This window comes from Danio rerio, chromosome 2, assembly GCF_052040795.2.
Source record: "Danio rerio strain M-AB ecotype USA chromosome 2, GRCz13ab, whole genome shotgun sequence".
Taxonomy (NCBI): domain Eukaryota; kingdom Metazoa; phylum Chordata; class Actinopteri; order Cypriniformes; family Danionidae; genus Danio; species Danio rerio.
This window is the reverse complement of record NC_141022.1, coordinates 20,363,450-20,378,773: the sequence shown is the minus strand read 5'-3', so window position 1 is coordinate 20,378,773 and position 15,324 is coordinate 20,363,450. Positions and strand designations below refer to the sequence as shown.

The window sequence follows — 15,324 nt, the reverse complement described above, 5'->3', positions numbered from 1 at the left end:
ATAGTAGCCGATTGTGGACTAATTTTAATGCACGGTACGAAGTCATTATGCGCAGTCTTTGTTGCCATTTTGTGGTGGAAAGTCGACCGTCTTTGCTCTGCTCAATATTTAAATTAGGAACTATCCTTACAAACAAACTAGTTGCATAGTTGAAATCTGAACGACTACATTCTCGACTAAAATATCCTCAAAAGTACATTATGTTGTCCAACAGCAGCAATATTTGTCAAATTGTTTTGACCAAAGAGTTTATTGATCTGCTGTCACTTTATGTGGCCAGAGTAATACACAAGTTAAGAGGCTGATACGAGTTCTGATATTTCATAATATTGCACAGCTATCAGCCAATCAGATTCGAGAACCAGCAAAAATATATAACAATATATATGTTGTATGTATATATATATATATATGCTGAAAAGAGGGTGGGTTCATGTTATTGTTTGAATTATTGAATTATTTTTTCTCATGTATTTTATTGGTTTGGTAGTCTTTGGTAGTCTACAACAATGTGTTTTAAGCCAAATCAAGAGTTTGTGTGTGTGCACGCATATGTTTCTCTTTTGTTTGTGTGTGTGTGTGCTTTGTTTGACATTCTTTCTTCCTCTGGTTTGTGAGTTTGTTCAGATGCTCACACACTGTTGATGTCAGCCAGAAGTGTTATTGTTCTGTTATACACCAATTAGGCTAATTTGGCCAATTAATAAACAAGCTTTTTAGGAGGACACCTAAAAAAGTATTCACTAGCAACCCGTGACACACTACGATTCAAAACTTTGTGGCAATAAAAAATATGAATAATAAATATAAAAAACATATTTTTTGCTATTATTTTCAGTAATTATCTGTCAAAATATTTACAGTATTTTTAAATGATTACATTATTTTAAAATCGTAGTTATTCGACACTTTACTCAGTGTACTGTATATAATATAATATAATATAATATAATATAATATAATATAATATAATATAATATAATATAATATAATATAATATAATATAATATAAAAATGTCTTTCAGATAAACAAGATTCTTCAGCATATATTTTTTCCACCACAGATGTCCTCATAAAAAGCTGTTTTGTAAAGCAGAAACATTGACACTCATGGTTGAGTTGCTTTCTGGTTCTTCTATTCATGGCCTGGAAGAGCTTCTCTTAGAACAAGCTTTTCAAAGCCTTTCAGTTCTTGTTTGACTGTTCAATATGAAATGAAGTGTGTTTTTAATGGAAGGCTGTAAATGGTTATGAGTGGTGGAGTCTGTGTGTGTGTTTGTGTGTGGTTTATGATCAGTGTCTGCCAGTGGGTATGGCATGAGGGTGACTCTACATTGAGCTGTGTTGACCTCTCAGGGCTCACACTGTCTCTGTTTAACAGGAGGCTGTGATCGCTGGACTTGCCTCTGAAACCTCTTACTCAGTGACTGTGGCTGCGTACACAACCAAAGGTGATGGAGCTCGCAGCAAAGCCAAAGTGGTCACCACCACCGGAGCAGGTAACAAACTCACGGAAATCAAACTACTTCTTTTAAGAAGAACAAACAATAATCCACATTTTCATTGGTTCTTACATTTCATAGTACAACACAAAAATTGGCAAGTGAATAAATAGACGACACTGTAAAAACTCTGTAAAAAACTGTAAAAAACTGTAAAAACAAAAAAAATCTGTTTGTATCTGATTCATAAGTGTTTCCCTGTTTATTCACAGCTGTGAATTGCATTATGGGACCTTGATCTCTGCTCTGTCGACTTTTGATGTTTTCTCTACAGTTTAACAAAGTGACTTTCCTTAACATTTTAGTAGTTTGAAATAATATAATGTATAAAAATAATATACAGAGATAAGCACTCACCGGCCACTTTATTAGATACACCTGTCCAACTCCTTGTTAATGCAAATTTCGAATCAGCCAATCACATGGCTGCAACTCAATGTATTTAAGCATGTAGACATGGTCAAGACGATCTGCTGCAGTTCAAACCAAGCATCGGAATGGGGAAGAAAGGTCAATTAAGTGACTTTGAACGTGGCATGGTTGTTGGTGCCAGATGGGTTAAATTGGTCTGAAAAAGAGAAAATATCCAGTGAGCAGCAGTTCTGTGGGCACAAATGCCTTGTTGATGCCAGAGGTCAGAGGAGAATGGCCAGACTGGTTCCAGCTGATAGAAAGGCAACAGTAGCGTAAATAACCACTCATTACAACCGAGGTATGCAGAAGAGCATCTCTGAACACACAACACATCAAACCTTGAGGCGGATGGGCTACAGCAGCTGAAGACCACACTGGGTGCCACTCCTGTCAGCTAAGAACAGGAAACTGAGGCTACAGTTCACACGGGTTCACCATAATTGGACAATAAAAAATTAGAAAAACATTGCCTGGTCTGAGTCTTGATAATGCTGCAACATTCAGATGGTAGGGTCAGAATTTGGCATCAACAACATAAAAGCACGGTTCAGGCTGGTAGTGATGGTACCAAGTTAGTTGTAATTAGTACCAATTAAGCATTGTGTCAACGCCATTGTGAATTGCATAATGCAATTCAAAAGCATAAATAAACAGGGAAAATTAAAACATGAATCACAAAATATGAAAAACTGCTAATTAACAGATATGTTTTTAGTTTACAGTGTATGGTCAAGTCGTACAAGCAAACATATGTGTATTTATGACAACACCTGTGAGAAATTAAAATTTTAATTTCTGCACCATTGTAAACTTGTTTCACCTCTGGGTCAACTTTTCAGGTTCATCGCCCAATGCTATATTTGATTTGAGTCAAAAATACGTTAGAGGAGGGAATGTCTGTTTTATATTGATTTTAAATCCTGAATAAGTCTGTGGAGGTTTCTGATGACGGTTCATTGTCAAAGGTTTAGTGACATTTAATCAAAAGAAGCTTTTCCAGGATGTTTCTTGCAAGACCCTCACAGGATAGGCTAGGTGGAAATGCCTCACTTTTTATTACTGTTAAATAATATAGATTTATAGGAGTTAAGGAAACTAATTTTTAAGGATAGAGTCTTAATTAAAAAATATGTTAGTTTGAAACCAAAATCTTCTGTAATATTGTAAATTTTTTTAGTGTCTAATTTCATGGTTATTTATTAATATGTTTATTATTTTCTTTTTTTTTTTAAATCACCCCCAATACTTAAACAATTATATTTATATTTAAATTTTACAGTAAAAAAAATTATGAATAATTTATTTTTCTTTTTAAAGCTACATGTGTACAAATGTAAAGAGTCTGTTATGCCAGTGCAAGAAGATGGTTTTGATATTTAGGGTATGGCGCTTCATAATCATGTGGGGGCATCCACTTGGATCATTGGACAGCAGCCACAGCACAACGACAGTGCGCCCACCACACACTAGCTATTGGTGGAGTTGAGAGACAGTGATAGAGCCAATTAGGTGGATGGGGATGATTGGGAGGCCATAATGATTAAGGGCTGATTGAAGGAATTTGGCCAGGACACCTGGGTTAAACCCCTACTCTTTACGAGAAGTGCTATGGGATTTTTAATAACGACAGATTGTCAGGACCTCGGTTTAACCTTTCATCCGAAAGATGCCGCTCACTGATAGCATAGTGTCCTCTTCACTATTGGGGCATTAGGACTCTCACAGGCCACAGATTAAGCTCCTCCTGCTGGCCTCACTAACACCACTTTCAGCAGCGACCTAGTTTTCCCATGCGATCTCCAATCCAGGTACTGACCAGGCTCAGCCCTGCTTAGCTTCAGGGAGTAATCGGTCTTGGGCGTCAGGGTGCCATAGCTGTGGTGAAAGTAGCGAAAACACCAATTTTTTTTTATAAAAATTAAAATTATTCAAATAAACTATGACGTTGCAAACAATTACGCCCACGTGAACATATTATGTTATCCTTGTTGGTTACTTGGTTACCAATACTACAGTCAACCACTCTAACAACTTGACCGAAACTCATCTGATTCACATTTTGGTTTTTCTGTCTTTTTTTTTTTTTTTTTTTTTTGCTATAGATTCACTAACACTTTATGTTAGGATGGAAACCCGGCTAATGACACACATTCATACAAAAATGCAAACAAGCCCAAATTGTTGTATTATGCATGCCAGGCCAGTAGTTGGCAAAGTTACATTTTAACTAAACACTGTGCAGTACTCCATTTGATCTTATAGTCTAACAATGTTGATTTAATTATTCAAAAAGAGTTTAGTGATGCACTAGGGAATAATAATGGTATAGTTTTTAAAAGTTGAACTTTTTTGCACTTTTATTTACATTTATAGAGTGGCTCAGTGGTTAGCACTGTCGCCTTAAAGCAAGAAGGTAGCTGGTTCAAGTCCCGGCTGAGTCAGTTGGTATCTATGTGGAGTTTGCTCCGGTTTCCCCCACAGTCCAAAGACATGCGCTATAGGTGAATTGAATAAGCTAAATTGGCCATAGTGTATGTGTGTGAATGAGTGTGTTTGAATTGAGGTGGCATTCTGCAATTCAACAAAAACAGCATGCACTTTTAACCACGGCAAGTGTTTTTCAACTACTGATAAACGTCTGTTGAAAGTTTTATGAGAATATTTTTAATGTCATAAGGTTTCTATACAGGATTGATAATATAATTTAAATATCGTAAAATATTATCAGTTAAATAGACTTACGCACTATTTAGTTATCACAAAACATGATGAAAAGTCATTTAAAGTGACAGATTATTCTAAATTAAAAGTTCCCGTCCAGATATCCCATTGCATTTTCAACCCCCTACCCCCTTAACAATTGCCGTACCCCTCCCTTCCACACACACCCACCTCAATAAGCATAATCCAGACCAATTAAAGCATAAACATATTTTTCATACAGAATAATTGGATGCCTAAAATGTAACATAACACTCAATTCAACTTTGCTTCTCATATTTCAGTGCCTGGCAAACCCACTATGATCATCAGCACCACCGTTGGCAACACGGCCCTTATCCAGTGGCAGCCTCCTAAAGACATGGTGGGTGAGCTGATGGGCTACCGGCTGCGCTACAAACGTCTGGAAGAGGAAAACTATGAGATACGCGAATTCAGTCGCACCGACGACCACCACACCGTCACTGACCTGCACAAGGGCGCCACCTACAGCTTCCACCTGAGCGCCAGAAACCGCGCTGGACTCGGAGAGGAGTACGTTAAAGACATCGGCACTCCTGAGGACGTGCCCAGCGGGTTTCCTCTTAACCTGCAGGTCGTAGGCTTGACTACCTCTACCACCCGACTGACCTGGGAGCCTCCAGCGTTGTCTGAACGTAACGGACGGATCATACATTACATTGTGGTTTACCGAGACATCAACAGCAAACAAAACAGCACCAACCGAACCTCCGACACACAGATGACCATCCAAGGGCTCCGACCTGACACCACCTATGATATCCGTGTGCAGGCGTTCACTAGCAAGGGTGGAGGTCCCATAAGTCCCAGTATCCAGAGCAGGACCATGTCTACGTCACCTGGTTTGTGTTTAGACTGCTTGGCTTACTTTAAATCGCTTAAACCAGAGGGGTTCAAACTTGGTCCTGGAGGGCCAGTGTCCTGCATAGTTTAGCTTCAACTTCCTTCAAAGCACAAAGCTGGTTCAGGTGTGTTTAATTGGGGCTGGAACCAAATTGTGCAGGACACCGGCCCTCCAGCACTGACTTTAAACACCCCTGGTTTAAAAAGATACAGAAAGCTTTTTATTGTGAGGTGTAATTTATTACTTGGATAATAACAATGCACTGTAATGTAGTTATAATGCACTTTAAATACTTGTAATGGTAAAGTGTGTACGGTGGACATACTAGTAGGGTAGTGTGCAGGAAACAGCATCTGGATTTCATTATTTCTGCCTTAAGATTTAAAGAGGAATGATACTAGATGTTTTTGTATTGCTGTAAAAACCCACATCTGACACAACATAGCCATTTTGTCATGCTAACACCAGGATAAATGCGTGGCGCTATGAGAAAAGGCAATTATCTTCACTTTGGGTGGTCTGTTTCATGGCAAATGGAGAAATGCTCGCTCTGTAGTTTACGTTGTGAACATTTGATTCAAGCTAAATGCTGTTTGGTAGTTTGTAGGATCATTGTTATCGTTAATTGCTGCAGAGAATGACACATTTTAAAGCGTTAAAATTAAGTATTAGATTAAAAACTTTATTAGAAATAATTAGAAATTCTAAAATAAATAAAATATATAATAAAAAAGTAGTTATGTTGTATAAAGATGTTTAAAAAAAAAACATTAAAAACTACATTTAAAAAACATGATATAAAATTGAAGGGCAAAGCAGTGGCGCAGTAGGTAGTGCTGTCGCCTCACAGCAAGAAGGTCGCTGGTTCGAGCCTTGGCTCAGTTGGCGTTTCTGTGTGGAGTTTGCATGTTCTCCCTGCGTTCGCGTGGGTTTCCTCCGGGTGCTCTGCTTTCCCCCACAGTCCAAAGACATGCGGCACAGGTGAATTGGGTTGGCTAAATTGTCCGTAGTGTATGAATGTGTGCGTGGATGTTTCCCAGAGATAGGTTGTGGCTGGAAGGTCATCCGCTGCATAAAAACTTGCTGGATAAGTTGGCGGTTTATTCCGCTGTGGCGACCCCAGATTAATAAAGGGACTAAGCTGACAAGAAAATGAGATGAGATATAAAATTAATAATTAAAAAAATAAAAGCTAACTGATTTATTCTAGTCATCTTATACAAAACTTGTGGTGTTACTTGACAAGTAATCAGATAGCATTGTTTATTTCAGCTAGTTAGTTTCAGTTCGTTTAACTAGATGTACTAAAATAATAAAAAACAGACAAAAAATGCATTGACACATAACAAATGTAAAAAATTAAAAATGACAAACCGCAAAAATTTAAATTTGATAACGATTATTATAATAATGAACAGAAAATATTTAATTTAAAATATTTAGAAAATATTTAGAAAAGCTATTATTAGGAATTGTATTAAAATCTCAGACGTGCTAAAATAACAGAGAACTCATTTAAATGAGCTGGAATATTATATTGGAATGCTAAAAAAAAACTCCATCTCAGTTAATAAGAGATTCAGGTTTCCTCTCTGCAGGTGAGGTTTTGCTTGATTCCAAATTTATTTGCATTGTTTTCAACAAATATGCTGATTTGTCCAGTTTTACTGAAAATATTCAGACTAGGGCCTTCTTTCTTTCTTTATTTAACAGTGAATGTGAAATATTGTGAGTTCTTTATTGCAGTGTCAGTAATTTTGCACAACAAGCGATCAGTAAACAGGCCTTTGTAACTCATTTCCAAAGCTCTGTTTTTGTATTAAATGTAACCTTATACATAATTCAAACCCTGAGTGCTGAATATATGTTTATAAAATGCTCGTTTTTCTGTCCAATAGCATTTGCCACAAGTTTTGGTGTCAAAGCTGTGATGAAAACCTCTGTCCTTCTCACCTGGGAGGTGCCAGAAAATTATAAATCACAAGTGCCTTTTAAGGTAAGAGTTTTGTCACACACAGATAATACTTTATTTTGATGGTCCATTTCAGTATTAGTAGACTGTCTGCTGTTGATACTGCTGGTAAACAGACATTTATCTCAAAATAAATAGCTTTGTAAGTACATGTCAACTTAAACTAACCATAACCCTAACCCCAACCTAACAGTCTACTTATAATCTAATGAGAATTAGTTGGCATGTAGATGCAATGTAACTTCAATTCAACAAACGGTCTATCAAAATAAAGTGTGGCCATACTTTTTTACATTAATACAAGCCTTTTATATTAATTTTCTTTCTGATACCCTTTTTATATGCTCACACATTGTAGACATTTGTGCTATTGTTTCATATACACATCTAAAATCCAAAATATTTAATTATTATTATTATTATTTTTGTAAAATTAAGAAAATAATTCACTAGGGCTGCTGTTCACAAAAACTGTGAGACATGTTTAACATGTCCCATCAGCTTGAGCTTTAATTACAATATGTAATTGTTTGGACATTGGGGATAATATCTGTTAAAATTTTACAATCATCAGCAGCTCAGTATTGGATACTTTTTATGATGGACCTTACATTTTCAATGGAACAGAAATCTGGACTGCGCACTAGTCATCTGTCGAATATGAAATGCTCTATTGGCACAAAATAATAACAAGCCATTGTCAATGCAAAGACAGAGTTCTCATTTTATAGACCATTTTGAAAGATGCGAACAACACCAAGGATCCTTAACATATTTCCTGTTTTAAATGTTTCATTTCCATAGCTTCCAAGAATCCAAAAAGGTCCACATATTGCTAAATAATGTTATAATGGATTTTTAAATGTTAAGATATAATTAAATTTCCTCTTGTTACAGTTACAAAACAGTTTGACAACAAGCAGGAAATGACAGTGACATCGCCACATTAAAATGGTCTACACCCAAAATATAAAACCCTCATCAATTAAAAGTCTACCTGCTTATTGTCATCTGTTTCAAAACTTTGATATTGATATTTGATATTTAATATTGACCTTCTTCATCTTTTTTTCATCTTGTAGTTTGCCTCTGTCACAACAAAAAACTTGTTTATAGTTACCAAAACATTGAGGTTTATCAGTGCATCATTTTAAAAAAGTGAAAATCTCTGTGGTTTTGTCAATTAAATAAAGGTTCTGGATATATCTAGGCTTTAAAGATCAGTACATGGAAATGGTTTATCATGACCCTCAAACACCGTAGACTCCTCATTCTAAATCTCCTGAGAGTAGAATCCCAGTGAAAAACACACAACTCTGACCAAAAACAGACTGTTATGTTGCACAAAGGATTATTAATATGCATGCCCCAGGCAGAGTTTGATTGGCCACAATGTTTCAAAGTGATATTACAACAATAATAATTTTCTCCATATTTTTTCTCCATATTTTTATGCGGCATATACAGATTTTATATTTTAAAAAGCCATTAGGTCTGTTTAAGACTATTTCTTTGTTAGTTAAATGTGTATATTGTGAAATTTGCTGTGTATGTTTGTAATGAAGCTAAAGACACATGTAAATAGCTAAATATAAGTGTTTATTTCACGTTTATACATCGTGTCATATCACTCAGCTCTTACTATAATGCTATGATTGCTATGATTTTGAGTGAGAGGGCACCAATACATTTGATATATTTATGCAGAGGTTGGTAATAATTCATACCTGTTTTCATATATGAGAAAGATTCAAAATACAACTCTAAATACATCTCTGTTGGTTCTTTAAGTAAAGTATAATTATAATTTAGCCTTTATTTCACCCACAAGTCTCTTGAGAACGACAGGTTACTCTATTGGCTTAGATATACCTCACTCACTCCTAGATAAAATAAACCTCTCCACCTCTTCAATTATAAAGGTTTAATTAGGGTTCTGATTATATTTAATTATTATTTAACATGTGTGTATTGCACATACATACAGAGCAGGTTCTGCTACAAGCTGCAGAGTCAGAGTAGAGCTCATTATTATTCATGACCATTCCAAATATGGTCAAAACTGACTTTCCATTCTCGAGGTAATTTCTTGTGTTATAAAGAAAACTGTTTCTGAAGAATTTTTGAACTTAGCAAAGCCACATCCTTACTGTGCAGATATCAGGGAACACTTTAATGTATTGAATCAATGCACATATGGCACCTTTAAAGAAAATTACCAAATCACAGATTTTTGACTCTATTGTATTTTACTAAAACAAAAATGTCTTATTTTTGTTGTAAAATCATTGCACTGCAACATATGTAAATGTCATACCTATTAGGAGTTAACTGCTGATTCTGTAAAACCAAATGTGGTTTGGTGAAACTGCTAGTCCCGCAGTCGGCCAGCATGCTGAAATGCTATGGAAAGTCTGTCGGAATGGTTTCTGGCCTATAGTGAAGTTAACAGACAATCTGTGGTGTCTCTGTATGCTAGCCACTGGTATAAAACCATAACAGTAAAATCCTGATGGGCCAAACCCAGAAAACAGCACACACTTTCCATGAATAGAGGAGGGATAAAGTCTGTTTATGCAATCAAGTCCTTTGTTTAAGTGAAAGGTAATGAGAAATGAGATTAAGTGAGGCGTGCAGCTGAGTGAAACTGAACTTGTCGCTGTTGTAGATCCTCTATAACCAGCAGAGTGTGGAAGTCCAGGGGAATCTGAAGAGGAAGCTGATCACACGCCTGCAGCCGGACACTGATTACTCGTTTGTGCTGATGAGCCGGGGAAACAGCGCCGGTGGCCTACAACAGCAGGTCTCCATCCGCACTGCACCAGACCTGTTCAAAACTAAACCTGTCCTGTACACGGCAGACCAGACCAACAATGGCAAACTCACCATCAACCTGCCCAAAGTGCCCACCTCTGCTCCTGTCAGGTTAGTAGCCTGGTCCTATTAGATGGAGAGTAAATACCGTTAAAGCAACCCCCCACCCCTTTCTATTTATTTAAAAACAAAACAAAAACTTTTCAAATTAGCTTGAAGGGGATAATAATTTTGGCCTTAAAATGTTTTAAAAAAAATAAATAAAACTGCTTTTATCCTTTCCGAAATAAAACAAATAAGACTTTCACTAGAAGAAAAAATATTATCAGACATACTGTAAAAAATTTCCTTGCTCTGTCAAACATCATTTGGAAAATATTTTTAAAAATTCAAAATAAATAAAAGAGGGGCTAATAATTCTGACTTCAACTGTAAGTATTTATTGTGTGTGCACTGGTTTGGGTGGTTTATGGCGTAAATTATACAGACTAGTATAATGGCATGGGTATATTTTTCTAAAATGTACTGAAAATTAAAAGCATTACTCAAAATTTGCCACATGTTTCCTGTGAGGCTTGGGCTTAGGGGAATGTTTAGGCCATAATAAGTAGTTTTTACAGTAGAAAACAAATTAATCCATAAGTTTCTTCATAAACCACCAAAAAGATTGAAAAAGTAAGAATGCTATTTATATCTAGCTATGAATAGCCATCTGTCAAGCATTTTATTTGCAATAGCTAATATATATATATATGTTAGGGCTGCAAGATCTTACGTTACAGAAAGTCTTACGTTGCGTTTTTATGTTTTGTTTTACCAATAGTTATTGCGATTGGAATAAAATTTCACTAGGTGATTTGATGTAGATTTTAATAAATCTATTTGGAAATATTTCATTAATTTAGATTGACTGGGATGATCAAGTATTTTTCCATGCAGTGCATCTGCATAAATTAAAATAAATTTAAAAGCAAAAATAAATAAATAAACAATGATTTATGGTTTTCAGGGCAGTGTAACAGTAACTGTAACAGCAAGTACAGAAATTGAACGATTAAACCTAAACTAACATGGTCATCACTGAATAAATAATAACAAAAAATAAATATATTAAATATATTAAAAATCTCTCTATTAGGCAGAAATTGTTGGGGGAAGAACTAAACATATATAAAACATAAGATAAACACACACACACACACATATACAGTTGAAAGTATATATACAGTTGATATCAGAATTATTAGCCCCCCTGAATTATTCGACCCCTGTTTATATTTTTCTACAATATCTGTTTAACAGAGATTTTTTTAACACGTTTCTAAACATAATAGTTGTAATAACTCATTTCTAATAACTGATTTATTTTATCTTTGCTATGATGACAGTAAATAATATTTGACTAGATATTGTTCAAGACACTTTTATGCAGCTTAAAGTGACATTTAAAGGTTTAACTGGGTAAATTAGGTTAACTAGGCAGGTTAGGGTAATTAGGCAAGTTATTGTATATCGATGGTTTGTTCTGTAGACTGTTGAAAAAAAATTTGCTTAAAGGGTCAAATAATTTTGTCCTTAAAATGATGTTTAAAAAATTAATAAATGCTTTTATTCTAGCTGAAATAAAACAGATAAGACTTTTTCCAGAAGAAAAAACATTATCAGACATACTGTGAAAAAATCCCTTGTTCTGTTAAACATAATTTGACAAATATTTAAATAGGAAAAAAAAATTAATCAAATGGGGGTAATAATTCTGACTCTACCTGTGTATATACAATTCATACAAAATACATTTAAAAAACTCTTAACTGAAGCTTAATTGTGACCACTGAGGTCAAACATTTATTCAAAGACTTCATTTGCTAATGCATAAAATGCCACAAGTAATTCAGGAACAGCTTGCAGCATGTCTTTGATACTGCAGTATTGTTGAATTCGTATAGTTATCATCTAATTGTTATGCATGTAAATGCAGTCTCCTCATTTATTAATACCTCATGAATCCATACAGTAACGCTGCCTAGAGTAATGCCTGGAGCTCTATTCGGGTCAATGACGGCATGCTTTCCGTTCTGCAGTGGCGCTCACACACCATTACCATGCAATTATTCCCCACCTCAGCAAACAGCCGTCCTGCCAACACTGCAGATTCCAGCTGCTTTTTAACGTCATCCTACTGTATTCAGCTTCACTTTTGACCTTCTCCAGAAAAGCAGCAGATTTTTCAAAGCATGCACCAGAAGGTCCTTGTCTGGCTCAAGTGACATTGGCATTTTTACACTTCGTTGTCCTCCGAGTCGTGAAGGAACGCGTGGAAATCAATGTACCAGAAGACGGGCTGCTTTCTGTCTTAAGCGAGAGCAAGAATGTCTGAAAGTCCTGGTTTGAGAGCACTTAGAGTGCAGCCTGTCATGATGGAGGATATGAGCACACCCTGCTCTGTTTCTGATGTTCCTGCCATCATTACGGCTGAGTGCTCTTCACAGGAGCTGCTGCTTATGTGTGGAGGCCCTGCCGCTTAAATCTGCCCTCATAAGTTATGCATGAGAAAGGCCTCTTATGTTTATATGTCATTTTCAACCCTTAATTTTTCATGAATGAGGAGGTAATGGAAGAAAAGTGGAGATTATTGTTTTCCTGTGAGAGGAACACGTCGTTTCTGAGTCAGGCTTTTTCTACAGCCAATTATTTTTCTTAAAGTAACACTCCACTTTTTTTTGGAAATAGGCTCAATTCAGCTAAAGTTTACCAGCTGAGTTTTAATTTTTTTAATCTATTTAGCTGGTCTCTTGGTCTATCAGGAGCATGTTTAGCTTAGCTTAGCATAAGTCATTGAATCAGATTAGAACATTAGCATCTCATTTAAAAAACAAAAAACAATAATACTAAAGAGTTTCAGAAATGTTTCCTATTTAAAGCTTGTCTCTTCTGTAGTTGCATTACACGTTAAGATTGACGGTAAATAGAAAGTTGATATTTTTCAGGTCATTGACTAGGACGTATACTGTCATTTTGGCATAATGATCAAGGAACTTTACTGACGTACCATGGCTACAGCAGGTGCAACGATAACACCTGAATATACACTCAAAAAACTTGTTAAATTTGTTTATTTAAAATAAGCTGGAACAACAAAATAAGTTTTTTTGGAGGACAACTTAATTGTTTTATGTCAAATCCAATTATTTTTGAAATAACTTAGCTAGGGCGGCACAGTGGCTTTGTGGTTTGTGCACTGTCTCACAGCAAGAAGGTCGCTGGTTCAAGTCTAGAGCTAAATTTGCCGTAGTGTATGTGTGAGAATGGGAGTGTATGGGTGTTCCCCAATACTGGGTTGCGGCTGGAAAGGCATCCACTGCGTAAAACACATGCTGAATAAATTTAGTACTTTATGGTGACCCCTGATGAATAAAGGGACTAAGCAGAAGGAAATTGAATGAATGAATGAATTGAAACTAAACTTAATTCCTTCATGTTGTCCTAACACACATTGATTGTGTTAAACCCAACATTTTTACCAGAGTAGTCTCCAGCTGGGTAACTAGGCAACAGCTCTACATGATATCATAGCAACTTTTCATTTTCCCCTGGTCTTAGTACATAATGTAACTAAAGAAGAATCGTTGAAGAGAAAATAATTTTTTTGGAGGGAGGGATTTTTTAATCGAGATGCTAATGGTCTAATCCGATTCAAGGATTTATGCTAAGCTAAGCTAAAAATCCACACACCAGTCCTAAAAACTGACTGAAAGGACTCAAAAAGAAAAGAAAAGATAAAGCTAATTTGTGACCGCATAAAAAATTGGAGATTTTCTTCAGATGTCTTGGACGTTCAGTAAATCAGTAAGTTGGTGCAGTGTGATTCCTCCAAAAAAAAAAAGAAAAGCCAATCCCAGGGCTGTTCTCCGGAGTGCCTTTTTTGATTGGTAAAAAGATTACCAGAGTGTTGAGGTTGAGAAAGTCTTGGAGAAGATTGGCATTTGGAGTAGCGCTGATTGATGTGGGATTTCGTGTCAGACACAGCACTTCGTTCTCCGGTAATGGTGGAGCTCTGGAGCACAGAGACGGTTTTTCTTGGAGCTGATTTTGAGAGAATGCCTCTCGTATCAGACACTGGCCAAATTAAAGCCTCTGTCTTATTATGAACAAGTCTTCAAGGGTTATCCCTGCCCGGGACCACCTGACAGCTCGTTCATATACGCTTTATTCCCTCACACTCTGAAACATGCAGCTGAATATTAAAAACCCGTTGCAATGAGGTGATTAACTGAAGATATTATCCTGAAAGCTTCTCACACACTCACACACCTGGAATGGACTGCAATCTACAAGCTTTTCTGCTGCGGTGCATACAGTATGAGGGTAGTAATGGCGCATACAGTATGAGGGTAGTAATGGCGTGTGTGCTAATAGTGTTGTTTTCTGCATAGGTGTTATTACATTGTGGTCGTGCCCGTCTCTCAGACATCATCTCGTCAGTGGATTAATCCCGATGAGATGGAGCTGGATGAGGTGAGTTATAGATGGTTTTTGTTGTTTTTAAATGGGTTGTGCACTACAATGGGAAGCATTAACACTTGTGCATTAGTTTTAAAAAGTTGCACATGGGTTCATAGAGAACATAAGATCTGTAGAAAGAATTTATCCAAAATAATTTTATTTTATTGTTATACTTTAATAATAATTTTCACGATATTCACTAAAAGCATAATTTTAATTGCTAACCCTTATACTAAAGCTTTCCTCGCCATATAATATATTTTGTTAGAATGTGAAACTTTTAGACAATTTTTTTGTCTAATTGATGTTTTTAAAATGTTTCCCAGGAAGAATTTTAAGTTATTTATCATATATCAAACTTTAAAAAAAAAGCTATCTAACGTTGTAATGTTTATTTATTTAACGTTTTAATGTAAAATATTTATTTATTCATTTATTATTTTTGTATTTATTTATTATATCATCTCTGAAACATCATTGAATTATGAAGTTATTAATGTGTAATGTTTTTATGTGTATTAATCTTGCCATAC

The 15,324-nt window shown here is 35.8% G+C and overlaps 1 protein-coding gene across 22 annotated transcripts in view; it reads left to right on the top strand.

The window, feature by feature from the left end:
- ptprfb (protein tyrosine phosphatase receptor type Fb) overlaps positions 1-15,324 on the top strand; it is a 368,772-nt gene that overhangs the window by 285,429 nt on the left and 68,019 nt on the right. For all 22 annotated transcript variants that reach the window (NM_001083576.1, XM_087240178.1, XM_087240172.1 and 19 more), the window contains 5 exon segments: positions 1,382-1,499; positions 4,922-5,500; positions 7,401-7,498; positions 10,143-10,399; positions 14,722-14,803. In NM_001083576.1, coding sequence (NP_001077045.1) covers positions 1,382-1,499; positions 4,922-5,500; positions 7,401-7,498; positions 10,143-10,399; positions 14,722-14,803 — 1,134 coding nt within the window.